A 21,204-nucleotide genomic window follows, 5' to 3' on the forward strand; every position below is an offset into this window, starting at 1 on the left:
CACGTTTCCCCACAGTCTGGGGCTTTTTGCCCATCCCATCCCACCCCACCTGCAACAAAGAACATGCTTCCTGCTTCCGCTATTATGGCGGTGCGTCCTTCGGGATCCCAGTCCTGCTGGGGGCTGTGCCCTGGCATTGGCAGAGTTACCAGCAGGCACCCACGGGGCAAGCACGGGCACCTGGGCTGGCGACGGCTGGGTCGCTCCTGAGAGCCGGCAGGGAGGCAGCGGCTGGAACCCCATTATTCCTGGGCCTCCAGGCCCGAGGGGAGCAGCTGCTGTGGCCCAACTGGGGGCCAGGTCAGGTGGTCGCGGAGTGCTGCCACCCTCGGTGTCCCTGGGGATTAGCTGAGGTGGGGTGACCTGGAAGGGGGGGGCTGGGGTGGTTTTGAGGCCCCTGGTGATTTCTAGCACATCACTCAGAACCCCTGCTCTAACCACTAGCCCCCACTCCCCTCCCAGAGCCAGGGTAGAACCCAGGCGTCCTGGCTCCCAGCCCCCCCACTGTAACCATTAGACCCTACTCCCTTCCCAGAGCTGGGAAGAGAACCCAGGAGTCCTGGCTCCCAGCCCCCTGCTCTAACCACTAGCCCCCACTCCCCTCCCAGAGCCAGGGTAGAACCCAGGCGTCCTGGCTCCCAGCCCCCCCCTACCCCCCTCCCCGAGCTCGGATAGAACCCAGGAGTCCCGGCTCCCTTTCTACCCACGAGGCCCCGCTCCCTGGGCAGAGCCAGGGCGCAGCTGGAGTCTGCGGAGCCCAGCCGCGGGTGCTGCCTGCAGTGCAGGCTCCTGGCGCCAGGTGGCGCGCTCCGGCATTGATTCCCGTGTCGACCGCCGGGCCGAGCAGAAGCTAAAATGACATTTTGGGGGGCGAGGGGGGCCCGAGCTCCCTATCGGCTGCGCCAGGAACAACCGGCTGCGGCCTCCAGCCCCGGCCCAGCCCTGAACCTGCCCCCAGCCCTGAGCGCGGCTCCTTAACTTCCAGCCCTTCCAGCACATGGAAGTGGGGGGTAAATCCCGGGGACTCCCCCATCACCCTTCGCTTCCCACATCCTTGCCCAGCTCCCCACTGTGGGATCACAGGGCACTGACCCTGTCCAGACAGGGAGAGAGCGGGGCGGCCTCGCCCACCCTGCTCCAACCACTAGATCCCACTCCTCTCCCAGAGCTGGGGAGAGAACCCAGGAGTCCAGGCCCCCAGCCCCCCCCCCACTCTAACCATTAGACCCTACTCCCTTCCCAGAGCTGGGGAGAGAACCCAGGAGTCCAAGCCCCCAGCCCCCCCCACTCTAACCATTAGACCCTACTCCCTTCCCAGAGCTGGGGAGAGAACCCAGGAGTCCAGGCCCCCAGCCCCCTCCCCCCCACTCTAACCATTAGACCCTACTCCCTTCCCAGAGCTGGGGAGAGAACCCAGGAGTCCAGGCCCCCAGCCCCCTCCCCCCCACTCTAACCATTAGACCCTACTCCCTTCCCAGAGCTGGGGAGAGAACACAGGAGTCCAAGCCCCCAGCCCCCCCCACTCTAACCATTAGACCCTACTCCCTTCCCAGAGCTGGGGAGAGAACCCAGGAGTCCAGGCCCCCAGCCCCCCCCCCACTCTAACCATTAGACCCTACTCCCTTCCCAGAGCTGGGGAGAGAACCCAGGAGTCCAGGCCCCCAGCCCCCCCCCCACTCTAACCATTAGACCCTACTCCCTTCCCAGAGCTGGGGAGAGAACCCAGGAGTCCAGGCCCCCAGCCCCCTCCCCCCCACTCTAACCATTAGACCCTACTCCCTTCCCAGAGCTGGGGAGAGAACCCAGGAGTCCAGGCCCCCAGCCCCCTCCCCCCCACTCTAACCATTAGACCCTACTCCCTTCCCAGAGCTGGGGAGAGAACCCAGGAGTCCAGGCCCCCAGCCCCCCCCCACTCTAACCATTAGACCCTACTCCCTTCCCAGAGCTGGGGAGAGAACCCAGGAGTCCAGGCCCCCAGCCCCCCCCACTCTAACCATTAGACCCTACTCCCTTCCCAGAGCTGGGGAGAGAACCCAGGAGTCCAGGCCCCCAGCCCCCCCCCCACTCTAACCATTAGACCCTACTCCCTTCCCAGAGCTGGGGAGAGAACCCAGGAGTCCAGGCCCCCAGCCCCCTCCCCCCCACTCTAACCATTAGACCCTACTCCCTTCCCAGAGCTGGGGAGAGAACCCAGGAGTCCAGGCCCCCAGCCCCCCCCCACTCTAACCATTAGACCCTACTCCCTTCCCAGAGCTGGGGAGAGAACCCAGGAGTCCAGGCCCCCAGCCCCCCCCCACTCTAACCATTAGACCCTACTCCCTTCCCAGAGCTGGGGAGAGAACCCAGGAGTCCTGGCTCCCAGGCCTCTCCTCCCCCTTTAACCACTAGACCCCATTCCCCTTCCAGAGTTGGGGGGGGGAGTGGGGTCGAATGGGTTAGAACAGGGGGAGGGGGGTTGGAGCCAGGACTCCTGGGTTCTCTCCCCAGCTCTGGGAGGAGAATGGGGTCCAATGGGTTAGAACATGGGGAGGGGGTTGGGAGCCAAGACTCCTGGGTTCTATCCCCAGTGCTGTGACCTCGAAGCATCACGTCCTCTTGAGTGAAAATCCACCTGTTTCAAATGCCCCAGGGTTCAGTCCTGATTCCCAAGTTGCTGCCCCCCAAGTGTGGGGCACTAGGCTTAGCAGGGAAAACGCGGCCCAGAGCAGCGCCTGTCACACGAACTGTGGTAGAGCCCTGCACGGACACAAGATTTGTATCTGCAGCCGATCTGTGATCCGCAAACATGGTCGGAGGAGATTGGCGGCTTGCGGGGCTCTGAACCAGGGCACCAGGTATCTAGGCAGGGAGTGTGGGAAGTGTCTGGCACCAGCAATCCCCTGCTAGCCTCAGCCAATCGTGGCTGGACATGGCTCCTGCTGCCACTGCACCTGGGTCACCAGGAGGGGGTCGCGGTCACACCGGAGCTCTGTCTACACTGCAGCTGCCAGTGAGATGCAGCCACCTCTGGGGTGGGGCGTGGAGACTGTTTATACAGGGATCCCTCGCCGTCGGTGCACTGAGGGCCTGACCTGGGGCCCCGACCTCTCTCCAAAGAGGGCCAGGCGAGCCCAGCAGGAAGCAGGGAAATGAGTCGCGGTGCAGAAGGGGGCTGGTCTTGTCCCAGTGACCCGGGAGTTGCTCCCCTGTAGCACAGGACAGGGCCCAAGGCTGGAAGAAGGGGCCCAGTGGGGTGGGTGGCTCACGGCACCCACAGCCCTGGCACCGCAGGTAACGAGTCAGGCCCGTCTGCACTACAAAGGGCTTTTAGACCCTCCATGGCAGGGTTGGTGCGGGGGGATCCTGGCTGCTCCCCCTTTGCTCCCCCCGACTTTCACGTTCAGAGTCACATGACCACCAGCGCTCGGGGGCAGGGCAGGTTCCATGAAGTCCATCCGCCTCCATTCTGCGGGCCCATTAAAATCCTCCTGCTCTGCACTGAGGGGAGGGGGCTGTAAAACAGACCCTCCATTGCAGGCCGGGGCACCCCCAGATTACCCCCCATGGGATCTCAGGCTCTGTGGCCCATTTGGCCCTCAGCGGAGCGAACTGGTGCCCACTGTGCTGGATGTGCCACGAACAGGACTGAGACCCTGCAAACTCCTTTCACGTGGGCTCCAGACAGGAGCAAAGGCCAGTCGCTGCTCCCCAGGGCAAGAGCTGAACCAGCAACCTAAGGGGAAAGGCCCCATCCTCCCGCCCTGGGGACAGGCCCCATGGCCCATTCCCTGCCCCAGCCAGTCCCTGCTCTGGGGCTGGATGGGAGCCGGCGCCCCCTAGAGGGGACGGGCCCCATGCCCCATTGCCCGTTAATTTGAGCCCCTCCAGTGAAAGGGCCTAGAGGGGGGTAGAGCAGGGGATCTTGGGAGCGCTTGGCTGCAGGGCCACATTCCCTGTCCGGGTACAAAGTCCCCCTTCCAGGTGCATCTCCCCAGGAGGGCAAAGGGCAGCGACATCCGCACCCAGTCGTCTTCCTATTTCATAGCAACCGGAGCTGCGTAGGCCCTGCCCCGGACAGCTCTGGGGGGCCCTGCTAATGGGGATACAAGCGACACCCGCCCCCCAAAACGGAGGGGGGAAGGGACGTGCGGGAAAGGCAGAGAGAGGGGGACCCATACCCCGGCCCTTTACTGCTCCCAACCTCCCCTCCCCAGCCTGCCCCCCGCCCTGTGCTCCTAATCTTCACCTCAGTACCCCCCGCCCCACAGCCCCCCAATTCAGCCCCTCTCTCCGCCCGTGCTCAGCGTCCCCCCGGCCCCCCAGCTCCTGAGCTCAGCGCGCCTCGGAGCGGATGCGCCGCTTCCCCGCCGCGTTCTCGAACCCGAAGGCCGGGGCCGCCGCGTTCCATCCGGCCGGGGGGAAACCGGGGACTCTTATTCTGACAGCGGCCGGGCTCTGCTTAGTCATGGTGACTCCCCCCCCCCCGCCACTCCTCCCCCCCCCAGCCCCAGCCTGCGCCATGGAGGAGCTGAGCCGGGACCGGCCGGGACGAACGGGCGGACCAGGAGGGCAGTGGCCGGGGCCATGGCTGGGTTAGTGGACCCCCCCGCCTGGCGAGAGGGGATCCCCTCTTCCCCGCTCCCCCCGGGCTCATGGGGATCCCCCCAGCCGGGCTCCGGGGCAGGGGATCAGCTTCCCCCCCAGTCTGGAGAGGGGGAATCCCCCCCAGGCTGCACAAGGATCGCCCAGACCTCCCCCCACTAGCCTGGGCTCCCCCCGGAAATCCCAGGGACCCCCGTGAACTGTGGGGAGAAGACCCCTAAATCCTGAGAAGGGGAGCGGGGGCCTGAGGTGCATTTTGGGGGGTCCATTGAGTTGGGAGCGGGGGAAGGAGAAACGTGGGGGGGTCGCGACCGAGCCCCCCCTCCCGGGGGACCAGGTGGCGCTTTGTCTCGGTAGCTTTAACCAGCTGTTTGTCTGGGGGGGGTTGGGGTGTAATGGACCGGCGGGGGAGGGGCTGAATGTGTAGCTCTCACGGGGTGGTGGCGAATGAAGGTCCCTAGATTGGGGGGGTCCCCCAGGCTACGTCGTCCCGTCCCGCCCCCCCCCCCCCCGCACTGCAGCCTTTCTCGTTACCGCTCCACGGGCCCCCAAGAGCCTTCGGGTTCCCAGCGAGGGGGGAGGGTCTGGATGCGGGGGGATTATTCCTGTATTTGGGGTTAACCCCCCCCCAGATCCGGTTGGGGAAGGTGGCCGAAATAGCTGCGTGTGAGCCGAGCTCGGGGAAGGGCCCGATTCGGTGGCTCAGCCCTGCCCCCGGTGCAGGGACCTTGTTTACAGCCCCCATGCCCAGCTCCCTAGGCAGGGACGGGGGGGACGGGGGGGGCTGTCCACGCGGGGAGGGGGGTGGCGCCGTGGCCTGGTTAATATTTTCCATTTCTGGCTGCATCAGTGAAATTGCAACACGTTGCCTTGGTGGCTGGGGCTCCACGCCTCACACGCTGCTCCCCCCCCCCGAATTTCCCAGGCCTTGGTGGGTGCAGGCTGCATAATGCACCGGGGGGGTTGGGGGGTTTGTCCTGGGAGCACGTTGCGGGGCACAGTCTAGCAGGGAGGGGGATAAGGAGTCAGGATTTCTGGGGGATGGGAGCCAGGGCTCCTGGGTTCCAACTATGGCCCTGGCAAGGGGCTGGGGCCTAGTGAGTTAGAGGATGGGGGACTGGGATTCAGGACTCCTGGGAGAGCTGGGGCCTAGTGGGATATGCAGGGGACTGGGATTCAGGACTCCTGGGTTCCAGCCCTGGCCCAGGGAGGGAGCTGGGGCCTAGTGGGTTAGAGCAGGGGGTGCTGGGAGTCAGAACTCTCGAGTTTTATTCCTGGCTCTGCCCCTGACTTGTAACTTTGGGCAAACTCCTGTCTCGCTCTGTGCCTCAGTTTCCCCATCTATAAAATGGGGGTCATGGTACTGTGCGAGTTAGTGTGTGACTGGGGAACAGGGCCCTGCACTGCTGGCATCCGAATGGCTCTGCTGTGTCATGGGCCCCACACTGCTACCACCTAATGGAGATTTATCTTTGCTGAAGCAGGAGAGGCCTGGTCTCTCCCTGCTGCCCCCCAGCTGTGCCAAGCGCCTGTGCTGGATGCTCCCCTGATTTGTGAGCCATGCTGGGCCTCCAGGACAGCAGAGGCTGAGTGGGGTGGACGGGATCCACTTTCCTATCAGAACTCTGACGCGGGTTTTCTTATTGCTCACTTCCCTCCCCCGTGGGGAGCCACACACAAATCAGAATCTAATTGACACCAGGAGCCCGGGGTGACCTAGTGGTTAGGACACTGGACTGGGACTCAGGACACCTGGGTTCCATCCCCAGATCTGCCATTGGCCTGCTGGATGAACTTGGGAAGTCACGTCCCCTCTCTGTGTCTCAGTTTACCCTCTCACCTGGTGTCTGTCAATACTGTGAGCTCTTTGGGGCAGGGACTGTCACTCGCTTGCGGCCTGGGCAGCGCCTGGCACAATGGGGCCCTGGTCTCAGCTGGGGTCTCCAGGTGCTACCATGATGCACAGACTAACAAAGGTTAGCTGAGATGGGGAAATTCTGCCTTCTGGCCTGGGCTCCAAACCCAAGCGCGCTGCCAATGGGCACTGGACAGATCTGGTGCCGGGGGATGCGACAGAGAGAGACCTTGCAAGCAGAAATGATCCTTGTGAGTCAGTGAGGGGGATGCTCAGCCTGTTTGGAGGTGGGCATCATTTATTAGGTGTATTATGGTAGCTCCCAGGTGCCCCCCCAGCCATGGCCCAGGCCCCATGGCATTAGGCGCTGTACGTTATTAGGTGTATTACGGTAGCTCCCAGGCCCCATGGTGCTAGGCGCTGTATGTTATTAGGTGTATTACGGTAGCTCCCAGTCCCTCCCAGGCCCCATGGGGCTAGGCACGGCCCACCCGATCTGAGTCTAAGCCAAGCAATAGGGGGGCTGGCGTGTGAGTGGGGGGGGGGTTGGTCTGTCTGTCTGCAGTTACCTGTATTAACTGCAGCCTCCCCACCTCCGATCCAGCCCCAAACAACCCCCTGTGTTAGCGCTCGGGGCAGGTCCCCTCTAGGCAGTGACTGCTTCAGTGTGAACACACACACCCCTGCTGGGGGGGCCAATCAGCGGGGCTGGCTTTGGGGTCCAGCATCTGTGTTTATAGCCCGGCTAGTGGAGAATGAGCCGGGTTTGCTTCCAGTCAGTTACAGCTGCACAGAGCTGTGGGGGGCGGGGGCGGTGGGGGGGATGCTGCTGCTAACAGTGGGACTGCATGGGGCTGTATGGGGAGGGGGTGGTCTCCAGGGCTGCATGGGGGGCTTGCTGGGGGCAGGGGGGCTGCATAGGGGGCTGCTGGGGGTGAGCTTTGGCCCTGCAGACCCTTTTCTTAACCCTGCTGAATTGTTGCCCGGCTGTGCCAGGCGCCCGTGGCCCAGACCTCGCCCTGCGACTGAGCTGGGCCCTCGTTAGCGGTGATTCCTCCTCGTTCATGCTCAGACCCACCACCACCAAACCAGCTCCCAAGAGGGAGCTTGGGGGCCCCCTCTGGCCTGGCCCGCTGGGGGCTGCGGCTGGCCATGCAGGGGGCTCCCTAGAACCATTGGGGATCAGGCTTCTGCTTGCCGGGGGTGGAGAGAGCCCCTTGGTCCAAGCCGGGGTGGAAGGTGGGGCAAGGCCTGGCTGCAGTCCCTGGGCGGAGGGGTGGGGGCTGGTGGCCCCGTCTAACCCGGTGTCTCCCTTCCCCTGCAGGTGTGGCGTTGCTGTACTGCCCCAGGGCTCAGTAAGGCTCCAGACAGTGTAGCCCCCCCCGCCCCCAGCTCAGTTGCCCCCTGCGATGTGCCCCCGCCGGCCTCGGTGATGTACGCGCCGGAGTGCAAGGCGGAGGTGACGCCGTCTCACCACGGGCATCGCTCGTTCAGCTACACCCTGGAGGAACACACCAAGCAGGCCTTCGGCATCATGAACCAGCTACGGCTGAGCCAGCAGCTGTGTGACGTCACCCTGCGGGTGCGCTACCAGGACGCCCCCCCGGCCGACTTCCAGGCCCACAAGGTGGTGCTGGCCTCCTCCAGCCCCGTCTTCAAGGCCATGTTCACCACGGGGCTGCGGGAGCAGGCCATGGAGGTGGTGCCCATCGAGGGCATCCACCCCAAGGTGATGGAGCGGCTCATCGAGTTCGCCTACACGGCCTCCATCTCGGTGGGCGAGAAGTGCGTGGTGCACGTCATGAACGGCGCCGTCATGTACCAGATCGACAGCGTGGTCAAGGCCTGCTGCGACTTCCTGGTGCAGCAGCTGGACCCCAGCAACGCCATCGGCATCGCCAACTTCGCTGAGCAGATCGGCTGCACCGAGCTGCACCAGCGGGCCCGCGAGTACATCTACATGAACTTTGGGGAGGTGAGCGGGGCGGGGCCACGAGGGGCTGTGGGATGGGGGGCGTCATAGATCGACAGCTCAGAGCTACGCCCCGGCTTCCAGCCGTCCCAGGGGACCCGCTCTTCCTGCAGGCCTGGCCACGCGGCCCCACAGCCTCCGAGGCTGAGCCTCTGGGCCCCAGCCCTCCTGCTGCCCGCCGTGAGCTCTGCCCGGTGGGTCTGGCTGAGCCAGATGCCTGGGCACAGACCTGGCCCCTCTGTCGGGACCAGCGCGGCTCAGCCAGGGCTGGCAGCGAACCCCGGCCGCGGCCCCCAAGCAGCAACGGGCTCGTTAGCCCCCGACCTGGGAAGGCCCCAGGTTGGCGCAGAGCAGCGAAGGATCAGACACATGGTCCGTGCGGCCGAGCCAGGGCTCCGCCCGGCCAAGCCACCGTGGGGTTCGTCTGGGCTGGATCTCCGACTCTGTCAGTCCTGGTGAGAGCTGCTGAGCCCCTCTGCGGCCCGTCCCCACGACACCTCCCGGGCCATCGTCCTGGCTCCGCGGAGCCCGGCCCAGGGATTCAGCCCAGTCCTCCAGACTGGGCGCCTGGAGCGGCGATTTAACCCCTCGGTAACCCGTGTCCCAAGCCGAGTCCCTGCCCGGCCTATCAGAATAGCAGACAATTCCCACTTGGCCTCCTCCTCTCTTCCCCTTGGAGGCAGCACGGAGCCGGGTCCCAACCAGGCAAGTTCTGCATTTCCCATCGCCCGGCCTGCCCCGCCCACCTGGGTCTGTAGCCCCAGCGTCAGGTCCTCTCTGGGGCCTGGGCCCGTAGGTGACACCAGCAGGGTGTGCGGGGAGTTCTCCTGCAGCCTGCTCTTGCCGCCCCAAAACCTTTGGATTTGAAACTGGGCTGGGCTCCTGCCAACCCCCTACCTTCCGTCAGCCCCCTCGGCTGCAGCCCAGGGCCCCTGACCAAGCCTCTCTCGCCGTAAAGCAGCCTCCCAGCTGCTTTACGCTTCCCTTGGCGCCGGGCAGGGCAAAGCTGCCTGGCCTTCCCCCTGCCCTGCTTGGGTCTCGGCCATCCCGGGCTCAGCTCGGCCCCTGCTGGCCCAGGGCGGGCAGGCCGGGTACTGGCTGCCTTGGTCCCAGTACCCAGCATCAGGGAGGGTTCGCCAGAGCGGGCGTGACTCATCTCCCCGCGGAGCTGGGTGGGGGCCACCCCTCATCCCGCCCCACTGCACGTAGCTGCTTGCTGAACGGCCTTTCCCTCGCTCCCCCACCCTGCCAGCCAAGCTATTTGTATTTTGGCTGGCACCTCCCGTCTGAGCTTCTCGCTCCCTGGCAGGGCTTGGCCCGGCCTTCGGCTCTGCCAGGGAGAGCGACTCCGTGGCGCTGAGATGGTGGGGAACCCCCCCACCCAACCCCCCAGCTCTGCCCGGTGTCTGCCCAGCAAGCGGAGCCGGAGCAAATGGCTTCAGGTGCGAATCCTGCCCCGGGTCTCAGCCCTTCGGCCTCCGACGGGCTTTGCAAGGGATCTCTCTGTCCCAGAATCTACCCTCCCCCCACTGCTCCAGAAGAGTCGAGCCCAGGAGCGTTCAGCAAGACTGAGCCCCAGTGCCCAGGCTGGGAGCCCGTCGGCCAGCACCCCTGGTGCCCTGTGGTGCCGGCTGTGTGGCCACTTTGCTCCAAACGCTCGGTTCCTGGGGGTGCCGGACACACCCGTTCTCATGCCTTGGGCCCCCTGCCCACGTACCCTCCATTGTCCTACAAGTGCTGTCCTGTGGGTCAGGGGTGCTGCTCCCCCTGTTGGGTTTATCTGAATCTCACTGCTGGGGCGCTTCCCCTGGCTCAGGCCCCAGGCTTAGGCCAGTGCCCTCGGGGGCTCTTCATCCCTGGACCTACGCCCGCCTCCCCTGTGGAGCTCCGTTGGCAGAGGGTTGGGGGGCACTCGGAATGTCCCCTCGCCCTCAGGATCCGGCCCTAGCTGAGCGAGGGGGGGGGGCTGCAGTGGGGCCTGGGCCTGCCGGGGCGGGGGGTGCAGGGGTGGAGCTGAGTCGGGGCGGGCCTGCCCCCCACCGCTGCCAAGGGGCCCATGTGGAGGCAGAGCAGACGCCCCAGCTGACCCCTTGACTTGGGTCCTTGGCACCAGCTGCCTCCATGAGCCCCCCAGCCCTGTTATTGCAGGGTCCCTCTGAGCTGGGCTCGGTCTTGACCCTGCTCCCGTGCGCGTGACGGCAGCACCCTCGAGTGGCTGCAGCCTGCAATAGCAGTTGTGGCTCACAGCCAACCCCCAGGCTCACCCCGTGCCCCCCCAGATCCCCACACTCACCCCCTCTCACGGCCTCTCCCCCCTGCAGGTGGTCAAGCAGGAGGAGTTCTTCAACCTCTCGCACTGCCAGCTGGTGACGCTGATCAGCCGGGACGAGCTGAACGTGCGCTGTGAGTCCGAGGTCTTCCACGCCTGCATCAACTGGGTGAAGTACGACTGCGCCGGGCGGCGGCTCTACGTGCAGGCCCTGCTGCAGGCCGTGCGGTGCCACTCACTCACCCCCCACTTCCTGCAGACCCAGCTGCAGAAGTGCGAGATCCTGCAGTCGGACGCACGCTGCAAGGACTACCTGGCCCAGATCTTCCAGGAGCTCACCCTGCACAAGCCCACCAAGGGCATGGCCACGCGCGCCCCCAAGGTGGGCCAGCTGATCTACACGGCCGGCGGCTACTTCCGCCAGTCGCTCAGCTACCTGGAGGCCTACAACCCCTGCGACGGCTCCTGGCTCCGGCTGGCGGACCTGCAGGTGCCCCGCAGCGGGCTGGCCGGCTGCGTGGTCGGGGGGCTCCTCTACGCCGTGGGGGGGCGGAACAACTCGCCCGATGGCAACATGGACTCCAACGCCATCGACTGCTACAACCCCATGACCAACCAGTGGTCGCCCTGCGCCCCCATGAGCGTGCCCCGCAACCGCATCGGCGTGGGCGTGATCGACGGCATGATCTACGCTGTGGGCGGCTCTCATGGCTGCATCCACCACAACAGTGTGGAGAGGTGAGGCGGCCCCCGCCTGCCCTGTGGAGACGGAAGCAGGCCCTGGGATGGGCCCCAGCAGTCCCGGGCCCCCCACAAGCCAGTGACACAGCCCAGGATTGGGGCCCAGGAGTGGGACCCAGGAGTCCTGGCTCTGGATTTCACGCTGCTGCAGTTAGAGGGCGGTTGGGCCCAAGGTGCCTCGTGAGAGTTCCTGCCCCGCCACGCTCACAGCCAGCCTAGCCAAAGGCTGGCTGAGGACCAGAGGCACCGAGAGGGGAAGGGACTTGCCCAGGGTTCCCCCACTCCCTGGGTGCCACTCCAGCACCCTGTGCTGCCTCGCCTGTCCCCTTGGCTTGGGCTCGGGAGCAGGGAGCTCTGCCCGGTGCCCCTGGTTCCGTGCCGCTCCCCGTGCACCCCCTCCGGCCGGTTGCCCCCCCGGTGTCCGACGTTGCCCTCTGGCCCCCAGGTATGAGCCGGAACGGGACGAGTGGCAGCTAGTGGCACCCATGCTGACACGGAGGATCGGCGTGGGGGTGGCCGTGCTGAACCGCCTCCTCTACGCCGTGGGCGGCTTTGACGGCACCAGCCGGCTCAGCTCGGCCGAGTGCTACTACCCGGAGCGGGACGAGTGGCGCATGATCGCCCCCATGCAGACCATCCGGAGCGGAGCGGGTAAGCGAGGGGCCAGGGCCTTCCTGCTGGCCGTGTGGGGATGAGCAGGGTGTGCGCTGCCTCTGCCCCAGGCAGGCCTTGGCGCTGGGGGGCTGGGCTGCAGCCAGCTGGGGAAGGGCTCTCCCTGGGCCTGGCAGCCCTGCAGGGGGTGGGGAGGCATCGCAGGGACCCAGAGCCGGGCCTAACTCAGCTGCTGCTGCCCGTGCAGATTAAGGGGGATTGCCGGTCCCTGTGCCCCCCGCCGCGTTGGCTGGGATGGGTGCACGCTCCCCCCGCCCACCCTGCTGCTCCATGTTCCCACAGGTGTCTGTGCTCTCAACAACTGCATCTACGCCATGGGGGGCTATGACGGCACGGACCAGCTCAACAGCGTGGAGCGCTACGATGTGGAGACAGACAGCTGGGCCTTTGCCGCCCCCATGGGGCACCGGCGCAGTGCGCTGGGCGTCACCGTGCACCAGGGCAAGATCTACGTGCTGGGTGAGTGCTGGGGGGCTGGCCAGCTTCCTCCCACTGCAGGGCAGGAGCGGGGCAGAGACCTGGGCTGGTCCTGCCTCCAGCGCCCACAAGCGTGCACGGCCCACGCCGGCTCCTGGCTCCTGCTGGTGCAGTGGCAGGGCTCGGCTCAGCCCACAGACCCAGTTTAAGCTGTTCGTAGCTGACGGGGGGGCAGGGCCCAAGCCCTCCCCAGCGGGGCAGCAGGCAGCCGAGTGCTGGTAACAGCCACTCTCTCCTCTGCAGGCGGCTACGACGGGCACACCTTCCTGGACAGCGTGGAGTGCTACGACCCCACCAGCGACACGTGGACGGAGGTGACGTGCATGACGTCCGGGCGCAGCGGGGTGGGGGTGGCCATCACCATGGAGCCGTGCCGCAAGCAGGTGGACCAGCTTGACTGCTGCTGGGATGGCCCCCCTCCAGCACAGGGGTCAGTGTTAACCAGCTGGGCCAGGGAGCCCCCTGCTGCTGCTGCTCCCATTCTGCAGGGGGGAGTGTTTTTCCAAGTGCCAAGGGGGGTGGGGGCAGGGAAGTCCTGCCCCCCTCCCAGCAACAACCCCTCCCTCCCCACGCAGCCCCGTGGACCTGGCTCCCCACCTGCCCTTTAGTTGGGAGATGGGAACGTGGGGTCTTCCCAGCTGCCTCTCGTCTCCCTGATTCCTTCCCCTCCCTCCTCGGGAGGAGCCTCTGTGCGGGGGGCCAAGACGCAGGAGTTGCCCTCTGCACCGTGCCGGGGATCTGCCTCCTGGGCTCGGCCACTCAGCTCTCCTGGCCACAGCGGCTGTACCAGGCCCAGACGTTTTCTGGTGGCTGGAGAGAAACATTCCCCTGTGGGACATGGGGCAGTTCTTCCCCAGGGCTCTGGGGCAGCCAGGCTGCAGCTGGAGGAAACGGACGAGCAGCCCCAGCTGCAGTTACCGACTAGCCGAGTGACGTTACCATGCCTGACTTGCCTGGTGTCTCGTCTCACCAGTCACGCTCCAGCCCAAGCTGGGAGATTGGTTTTAATAATTTCAAACGCTGATTGTTACATTAATAAAAAATCCCTTTGTGATTCGCCCCTGGGTCCGTCCTTACTCGTGCTGGTCGAGGCACGAGCCAGCTTTTAGTCGCTCCCGCCATCCAGTGTCCATCCGATCAGTGAGGCTGGCCTGGGGCAGGGTCACCAGGCCGTGTCCACCAGGCTCCACAGGTAGTCACTGACGAAGCACTTGGAGTGCTGGCTGCTGTCGATGTTGATGGGCTGAGCAATGGCTGGGCCATGATGGACTGGGGGGAGGCGGTAAAGGAAACTGACACACTGGTGCTAGCCAGGCAGGTGTCCCCTCCCCCCCTGAAAGGACACTGCCTTTGATCTGGGGGTGTCTGTCCCCCCCTGAAAGGATACTGCCTTTGATCTGGGGGTGCTGACACTCGTAGTCCCAGTCCAGCCGGCTGATCTTGTAATAAAGCTGTGCGATGTACCTGGGGGATGCCGCTGTTAGACCTGGCCCTGCCTGCACGACCCCAGCCAGGTCGCGCAGAGCAAACTCACAGGCTGGATCCCCTTTGTTGGGGCTCAGACCCCTCTAGCAACATGGTGGGGGAGCCAGGCCCCTGAAGGGAGGCTCCATGTGGCTTTTAAGGGACCCCGCAGAGCCCGAGCGTGGTGTTCCAGCCCTTTAGCCCCCGTCCCAGCAGCTGGGAGCCAGCAGCGTGGATCAGAGCGCAGGCTGGGCCGGGCGGCACGTGCAGGGCACCAGCATTCCCCTCCCCGCACTCACATTGCAGAATTGACCATGCCAGTGTCGTCCTCCATGTCGTCCTGCAGTCGCCCGAGCTCGGCCCTCAGCTCTTCCAGCTCCCTCCGCAAGGCAGTATGGCAGGTGGTGAAGGAACCGTGGCTCTGACTGGTTCCCTCCCTGCCCTCCAAACCAGCTGGCATTCCACGCACCAGGCTAGTCCCAGCCCCCCACCCCACCCCCCGACGCTGTCCCAGCCCCCCACCCCACCCCCCGACGCTGTCCCAGCCCATGACCTGCTGCTGCCCGCCCACCCACCCTGGGAGATGCACGGGCCTAGGTCTGAGCCTCAGGGTTCACCCAGGGGTGTACTGGACCTGCAAAGCACTGGGCAGTTAGCTACAGGCAACAGCCAAGCGAGCCGGTGCTCTAGGCTCCCGGGCAGGGAAGGATATCTGCTGTCAGCCCTCAGGCTGGTGTCCTCCTCACTGGCTCTCTGCAGCGCCTCTTCCATCGCCAGCACCTTCTGCAGGCTGGTCTGCATCTCCTCTTCCCCCGCCAGGAGTTTCTGAGCCACTTTCTCCTCCGTAGCTAGGAGATCTGCAGTGGGGGAGAGGCAGCCTTTGCCATCAACCCCTAGTCATCTGCTAGGGGCGCTACACACCCTTCTCTGGACCAGCGGGGAGGGGGCCCGACTGGGGGCTGCTGAGCCAGCAGGACCCTTGCACAGAGTGACCCTGATCGACCCCAGCCAATCCACACTGCTCCCTCCACCCGCTGAGGGAGGCGCTTCCATGCAGGTAATGGGTCACAGGGTCCAGCCTGGCGCTACGCTCCCGCATTGGGATTTCTGGTGACCACCCCATGGTTCTTAGCGCTGTAGGGAGCTGAGCCGCTCTCTGATTTGTTCCCACTGAACAGGGAGAGCAAGTCTGTCCCTCTAGGCGTGCAGGCCTCATGGGCTGGGTTTCAGCCCGAGGGATAGCAGCAGCCAAGCTCTAACCGTGCCCCAGGGAGCCGCCTGGCCTGGCAGCACCCCCAACTCAGGTGAGAGGGCTGTGTGTGTGGGGCGAGGGAAGAGCCTGAGTTAACTGCAGTGAGGCCAGACCCTACAAACCACTGGGCTCCCAGGGAACAGCACTTACCTTTAACCAGCTGCGCCGCCGTCAGCTGCGTATCCAGGAGCTTGTCAAACATCTTCTCCTGTTTGTCCAGGCTTCTCTTCAGCAGGTTCCCAGCCCCACCTGCTGCCAGCAACTTCAGCAGCTCCTTGCTCACCTCCTCCATCTCCTGCATTTGTTCATTCATCATGGCTGTCAGCGGCCACTCCCCAGACTCAGAGGCACTGAGGCAAAAGAGCAGGGTATGAGAGAGACACTGTACTTCTTCCAGTACCGTCCCGCCCCTCACACACCTCCTGTTCCTTTACCCACAGTTCCCTCTGGCCCCATCAGGCCTGAGCCACCTCCCCCCATGGTCCTGAACTCATTTAAATGGCTCCTTTTCATGACCCCTGGCCCAACTGTGTCGTTCTGAGGGCTTGTCTCCCCTGGCATTTTACAGCGCTGCAACTTTCTCGCTCAGGTGTGTGAAAAAACACCCCCGAGTGCAGCAAGTTTCAGCGCTGTAAAGCGCCAGTGTAAACAGTGCCCCAGCGCTGGGAGCCATGCCCCACGTGGAAGTCGGTTTTTTTAGAGTGCTGGGAGAGCTCTCTCCCTCCGCTCTGCTGTGACTACACAAGCCACGGTAAAGCGCTGCCGCGGCCAGTGTAGACTAGCCCACCCACTGGCTAGTGCGAGGCAGCTCTGGTTAGGGCCCCACAGAGGGCAGAGGTGGAAAAGGCCTCCCTGGCTTAGTTAAGGTGGGACGCAGCATCTCCCTACCAAGGGTCTCTCTAGCTCCATGGTGAATCACTGCAGAGGGGGCTTCACTCCCCAGTTGTTAACTGTCCACAGCTGCTCGCTGCCCTGCTGTCTCCCAGGGCTTGGCTCCATTGCCATGTCAATGCAAGTTAGCGCTTAAGATCATAAGAACGGCCAGACCAGGTCAGGCTAATAGTCCAGCTAACCCAACATCAGGTCCCAGCTTCTGGCAGGCAGAGGTTTAGGGACACTCAGAGCGTGGAGCTGCGTCCCTGCCCATCCTGGCTAACTGCCACTGAGGGATCCATCCTCCGGGAACTCAGCTAATACTGTCTGGAACCCAGTTATACTTTGGCCTTCACACCATCCCCTGGCAGTGAGTTCCACGGGTTGACTGTGTGTTGTGGGAAGTGGAACTTCCTTATGCTTGCTGCCTATTGGTTCCGCTGGGTGACCCCTAGTTCTTGACGGGGTAAACAACACTTCCTTGCTCACCTTCCCTGCCCCACCTGTGACTTTACAGGCCTCTCGCACCCCCCCAAGCCCTCCCCCCCCCGCTAATCTCGCCTCCCACCCCCCCGCCTTTCTGCTGCTCTTCCCTGCATCTTTTCCAGTGCTAGCTCCTCCTTCTGGAGACGGGGCCGGGCGCGCCCCGCGATTCCTCCAGAGACAAGGGGACAGTTTCCGTCCTAGCCCGGATCCCAACGGCTCCTAACGGCCGGCTCGGTTTTCACTGCTGCGGCTGCGGGGGGGGGCGCGGGGGTGTCGGGGCACGGGGGGGCCCCGGGAGGGTTGGCGGGCCAGAAGGGCGCGGGGGCTGGGCTAGGGGGGTGTCGGGCCACGGGGATGGGGGGTCGCGCGGGGGTGTCGGGCCGGGGGTGGGTCACGGGGGTCGCGCGAGGGGGACGGTAGGGGCGCGGGGGTGTCGGGTCGGGGGGGTTTGGCGGGCCGGGCGCAGGGCGGTTGGTGGGCCTGGGGGGGCGCGGGGGGGCTGGCGGGCTGGGGGGGTTGGCGGGAGTGTCGGGCCGGGGGGGGAAACGGGGGGGTCGGCGGGCCGGGGGGAACGCGAGGGGCCCGGGGGGGGACACAGGGGGGGTTGGCGGGAGTGTCGGGCCGAGGGGGGGACGGGGGGGGTGGCGGGCCGGGGGGGTCACGCGGGAGTGTCGGGCCGGGGGGGGTTGGCGGGATGGGGGGAACACGAGGGGCCCGGGGGGGGGTTGGCGGGCCGGGGGGAACGCGCGGGAGTGTCGGGTCGGGGGGGTTGGCGGGCCGGGGGGAACGCGAGGGGCCCGGGGGGGTTGGCGGGAGTGTCGGGGCGGGGGGGGACACGGGGGGGGGTTGGCGGGAGTGTCGGGCCGGGGGGAACACGAGGGGCCCGGGGGGGTTGGCGGGAGTGTCGGGCCGGGGGGGGGGCCCGGGGGGGTTGGCGGGAGTGTCGGGCCGGGGCCCAGGGGGGTTGGCGGGAGTGTGGGGGCGGGGGGGGACACGGGGGGGGTTGGCGGGAGTGTCGGGCCGGGGGGGGACACGGGGGGGGGTTGGCGGGAGTGTCGGGCCGGGGGGGGACACGGGGGGGGTTGGCGGGCCGGGGGGAACGCGAGGGGCCCGGGGGGGGACACGGGGGGGGTTGGCGGGAGTGTCGGGCCGGGGGGGGGGCCCGGGGGGGGGTTGGCGGGAGTGTCGGGCCGGGGGGGGACACGGGGGGGGGGTTGGCGGGAGTGTCGGGCCGGGGGGGGACACGGGGGGGGGTTGGCGGGAGTGTCGGGCCGGGGGGGGACACGGGGGGGGGGTTGGCGGGCCGGGGGGAACGCGAGGGGCCCGGGGGGGGACACGGGGGGGTTGGCGGGAGTGTCGGGCCGGGGGGGGCCCGGGGGGGGTTGGCGGGAGTGTCGGGCCGGGGGGGGCCCGGGGGGGGGGTTGGCAGGCCGGGGGGAACGCGAGGGGCCCGGGGGGGGACACGGGGGGGTTGGCGGGAGTGTCGGGCGGAGGGGGACACGGGGGGGGGGCGCGCGGGAGTGTCGGGCCCGGGGGGGGGACACGGGGGGGGGGCGCGCGGGAGTGTCGGGCCCGGGGGGGGACACGGGGGGGGGGCGCGCGCGGGAGTGTCGGGCCCGGGGGGGGACACGGGGGGGGGGCGCGCGCGGGAGTGTCGGGCCCGGGGGGGGACACGGGGGGGGGGCGCGCGCGGGAGTGTCGGGCCCGGGGGGGGACACGGGGGGGGGGCGCGCGCGGGAGTGTCGGGCCCGGGGGGGGACACGGGGGGGGGGGCGCGCGCGGGAGTGTCGGGCCCGGGGGGGGACACGGGGGGGGGGCGCGCGCGGGAGTGTCGGGCCCGGGGGGGGACACGGGGGGGGGGCGCGCGCGGGAGTGTCGGGCCCGGGGGGGGACACGGGGGGGGGGCGCGCGCGGGAGTGTCGGGCCCGGGGGGGGGACACGGGGGGGGGGGCGCGCGCGGGAGTGTCGGGCCCGGGGGGGGGGCGCGCGCGGGAGTGTCGGGCCCGGGGGGGGGGCGCGCGCGGGAGTGTCGGGCCCGGGGGGGGGGGCGCGCGCGGGAGTGTCGGGCCCGGGGGGGGACACGGGGGGGGGGGGGCGCGCGCGGGAGTGTCGGGCCCGGGGGGGGACACGGGGGGGGGCGCGCGCGGGAGTGTCGGGCCCGGGGGGGGACACGGGGGGGGGGGCGCGCGCGGGAGTGTCGGGCCCGGGGGGGGACACGGGGGGGGGGGCGCGCGCGGGAGTGTCGGGCCCGGGGGGGCGCGCGGGAGTGTCGGGCCGGGGGGGGGCCCGGGGGGGTTGGCGGGAGTGTCGGGCCGGGGGGGGGCCCGGGGGGGGGCGCGCGGGAGTGTCGGGCCGGGGGGGGCCCGGGGGGGTTGGCGGGAGTGTCGGGCCGGGGGGGGGTGGTGTCAGGGCCCGCCGCTCACCTCAAGCCGCTCGTCCGGGCGCTCTGGTGAGGAGGCGGGACCTAGCCACCTCCGTCCCGCCCCCACCTCCTGGCCATTGGCCTGGGCGGCCGGCGCTCTCGCCACGGATTGGCCGTCCCGCCCCGCCTCGCCCAATCGGACCCCACCCGCCTGGCTCGCGCCGCTTTTGAAAAAAAGACTGGTGGTTGTTGACTTTACGCGCGCGCAGTACAGGGGGGCTCATTCGCCCCGCCCCTGCCCCGTGCGCATGCGCTCCTCCCTGTTTTCCCCGCTCAGACTGGTTCTTAGCCCGAGCTGCCACCAGGGGGCGGCAGAGAACGCGGCCCAGCGCGGGGGCAGGCCCCATGGGAGAGCCACGTGGCCAGGCCCTGCAAGGGGCGGGGCGGGGTCAACACGGGACCACGTGGCTCGCACGGGGCGGCTGGGACTTGGGGGGTCGGGGGGCCCCCCCAAGCCAGGATCCCCCAAGGGCTGGTGTGAGGCCCAGTGAGAGCTGTAACCCCCCCGCCCCAGCCTGGGCCTTGGCCCCTGGGGGGCAGAGTCCTGGGGACCCTCGAAGGGACGTGGCCCCCCAGCCGCCCGTGTGGGCACCGGCGACAGCTGCCCCCCAACCTCCCCGTCCCGGAGCTGCCCCCCGAACCCCTGGCTGGGGCCTGGCGGCTCGTGCGGCCGGGCCTGGGGGGGCACAGCCGGGCTGGTCACGGGGATCTGGGGCGCGGCCCCGTTGGCGACGCGCCGGGCTCTGTCGAGGCCCTCGCGGCTCCTGTCCCTGAAACCCCGGCTCCGGCTGCCCCGCGGGCCCGGGAGGGTTTGGGGCGTCCAGGAACGAGGCCGGCGTGGGCCTCGGGGCTGAGAAGCGTCCGGCTCTGGCCCCAGGGCCCGGAAAGGCTCCAAAAGCCGGCGGCTGATAAGAAGCCCCCCCACAGCCGTTTTACAGAAACTCCCGATTCAATCTCTCGCGTTTGGTGAGCCTGACGCAGGAGTTTTGAACAGTTGGGGTTGGCCATACGGCAAGGCAGACCGGGGGGGGAAGGGTCTGCAGGCCCCCCTCCCACAGAACTGCCCCTACACCTCCCCCAGGCCTGAGCCGGGAGCCCGCAGCCCCCAGGGCGGGGAATGGGGCCACCAGCAGCTAGCCAAGCCGCCGGCTTTGTAACTCCCCAGCCCGTGCCAGGTTTGTGTGGCAGGGTGGGTGCTGCACAGAACCTGGGGGGGGTGCGGGGTTGGGGACTTTGTAAGAAAAGTGACCCCACCCCCCCCATGGATGCACAGGCTGGCCTGGAGACCAACCCCCCCGAGCTGCCCATGGCGCACCCCCCCCTTCACGTACCCAGGTGCACACCCTACCCCAGCCACCTCCCCCTCAGGCAGACGCTCAGCGGTACCCCACCCCCAGACGTGCCCAGACACCCCAACCCCCGTGGGGAAGCCAGAGGCCAGAGGCAAGGTCCCTTCCTCCTGGTTTTATTGTGAGCTCCGCAGCTCCGAGAGGGAGACCGCAAGGAGAAGGGGAAGGAGGAGCTGTTACACCAGATACAGACGCGGGGGGAGAGGGAGCTCAGATCCTGGGGAGGGGGCTCAGCCCCCCCCCCCGGCCCACGCTGGGGGACGGGCTGTCTTGTTTGAGTGGGGGGTCATTTACAGCTGCTATTCACAGTATGTACAGAACAAAACCGACCCGACCGACGCACCGAACCAAACCGCGTACAAAAATAAAGGCTCTACGGGGCGGGTGCCACCCGACCCCCGCTCCGGCCACACCCCGGCTGGCGGAAAATCAAAATCCATCGCTACAGTACAGTGTTCAGACATGGCACCGCTCCCCCCAGTCGGCCACGGGCCCCACCCGGGCACTAGCTGGGGCCGCCCGCATGGCTTGCGCCTGCCCCGGACCCATGCCCAGGGGCACATCGCTTGGGTGGGCCCTGCCCCTGTTCCTCATCCCCCCAGCCCCACTCTTGTCCCAGGCACCCTCACAGGGCAGCCTCCGGCCTGAGGACCCCGAGGTGCTGGCCCCAGGGGACGAGCCCCAGGAGACGCTGCACCCAAGGGCTTTTGTTCGAAAGCTCATGGTAGGGGCACCAGCCCCAGCCTGCTCCCATTCCCCTGCCCTCTCGCCCCCGGAGGACATTTGCCATG

At 67.4% G+C, this 21,204-nt stretch overlaps 2 protein-coding genes across 3 annotated transcripts; one reads left to right on the forward strand and one right to left on the reverse strand.

The window, feature by feature from the left end:
- The first annotated feature begins 4,483 nt into the window (after positions 1-4,483).
- On the forward strand, positions 4,484-13,624 carry KEAP1 (kelch like ECH associated protein 1). The gene is made up of 6 exons (XM_084609827.1): positions 4,484-4,571; positions 7,761-8,411; positions 10,730-11,415; positions 11,864-12,069; positions 12,373-12,549; positions 12,811-13,624. The coding sequence occupies exons 2-6, from the start codon at positions 7,869-7,871 to the stop codon at positions 13,173-13,175; spliced, it is 1,977 nt and encodes a 658-aa protein (XP_084465953.1). The 5' UTR covers positions 4,484-4,571; positions 7,761-7,868; the 3' UTR covers positions 13,176-13,624.
- On the reverse strand, positions 13,559-19,223 carry SPC24 (SPC24 component of NDC80 kinetochore complex). 2 transcript variants are annotated; one of them, XM_084609828.1, is made up of 6 exons: positions 19,066-19,223; positions 15,434-15,633; positions 14,744-14,888; positions 14,331-14,423; positions 13,955-14,031; positions 13,559-13,836 (listed from the first exon to the last, which is right to left on the reverse strand). In XM_084609828.1, the coding sequence occupies exons 2-6, from the start codon at positions 15,597-15,599 to the stop codon at positions 13,730-13,732; spliced, it is 588 nt and encodes a 195-aa protein (XP_084465954.1). In that variant the 5' UTR covers positions 15,600-15,633; positions 19,066-19,223; the 3' UTR covers positions 13,559-13,729. The 2 variants fall into 2 exon arrangements, with proteins under 2 accessions (XP_084465954.1, XP_084465955.1); XM_084609829.1 differs by lacking the exon at positions 13,955-14,031.
- Positions 19,224-21,204: the final 1,981 nt, after the last annotated feature.

The sequence above is a fragment of the Lepidochelys olivacea genome, assembly GCF_965140295.1.
Source record: "Lepidochelys olivacea isolate rLepOli2 genome assembly, chromosome: 20".
NCBI lineage: Eukaryota > Metazoa > Chordata > Testudines > Cheloniidae > Lepidochelys > Lepidochelys olivacea.

Bases quoted from the DNA above. Each gene is read 5' to 3' on its own strand.
- SPC24 (XM_084609828.1), bottom strand. From the start codon at position 15,599: ATGATGAATGAACAAATGCAGGAGATGGAGGAGGTGAGCAAGGAGCTG. The intron at 14,889-15,433 runs GTAAGTGCTGTT...CCCCCACTGCAG, and splicing joins GGCGGCGCAGCTGGTTAAAG to ATCTCCTAGCTACGGAGGAG. The intron at 14,032-14,330 runs GTGAGTGCGGGG...GGCATCCCCCAG, and splicing joins GGCATGGTCAATTCTGCAAT to GTACATCGCACAGCTTTATT.
- KEAP1 (XM_084609827.1), top strand. From the start codon at position 7,869: ATGTACGCGCCGGAGTGCAAGGCGGAGGTGACGCCGTCTCACCACGGG. The intron at 11,416-11,863 runs GTGAGGCGGCCC...TCTGGCCCCCAG, and splicing joins CACCACAACAGTGTGGAGAG to GTATGAGCCGGAACGGGACG. The intron at 12,070-12,372 runs GTAAGCGAGGGG...ATGTTCCCACAG, and splicing joins GACCATCCGGAGCGGAGCGG to GTGTCTGTGCTCTCAACAAC.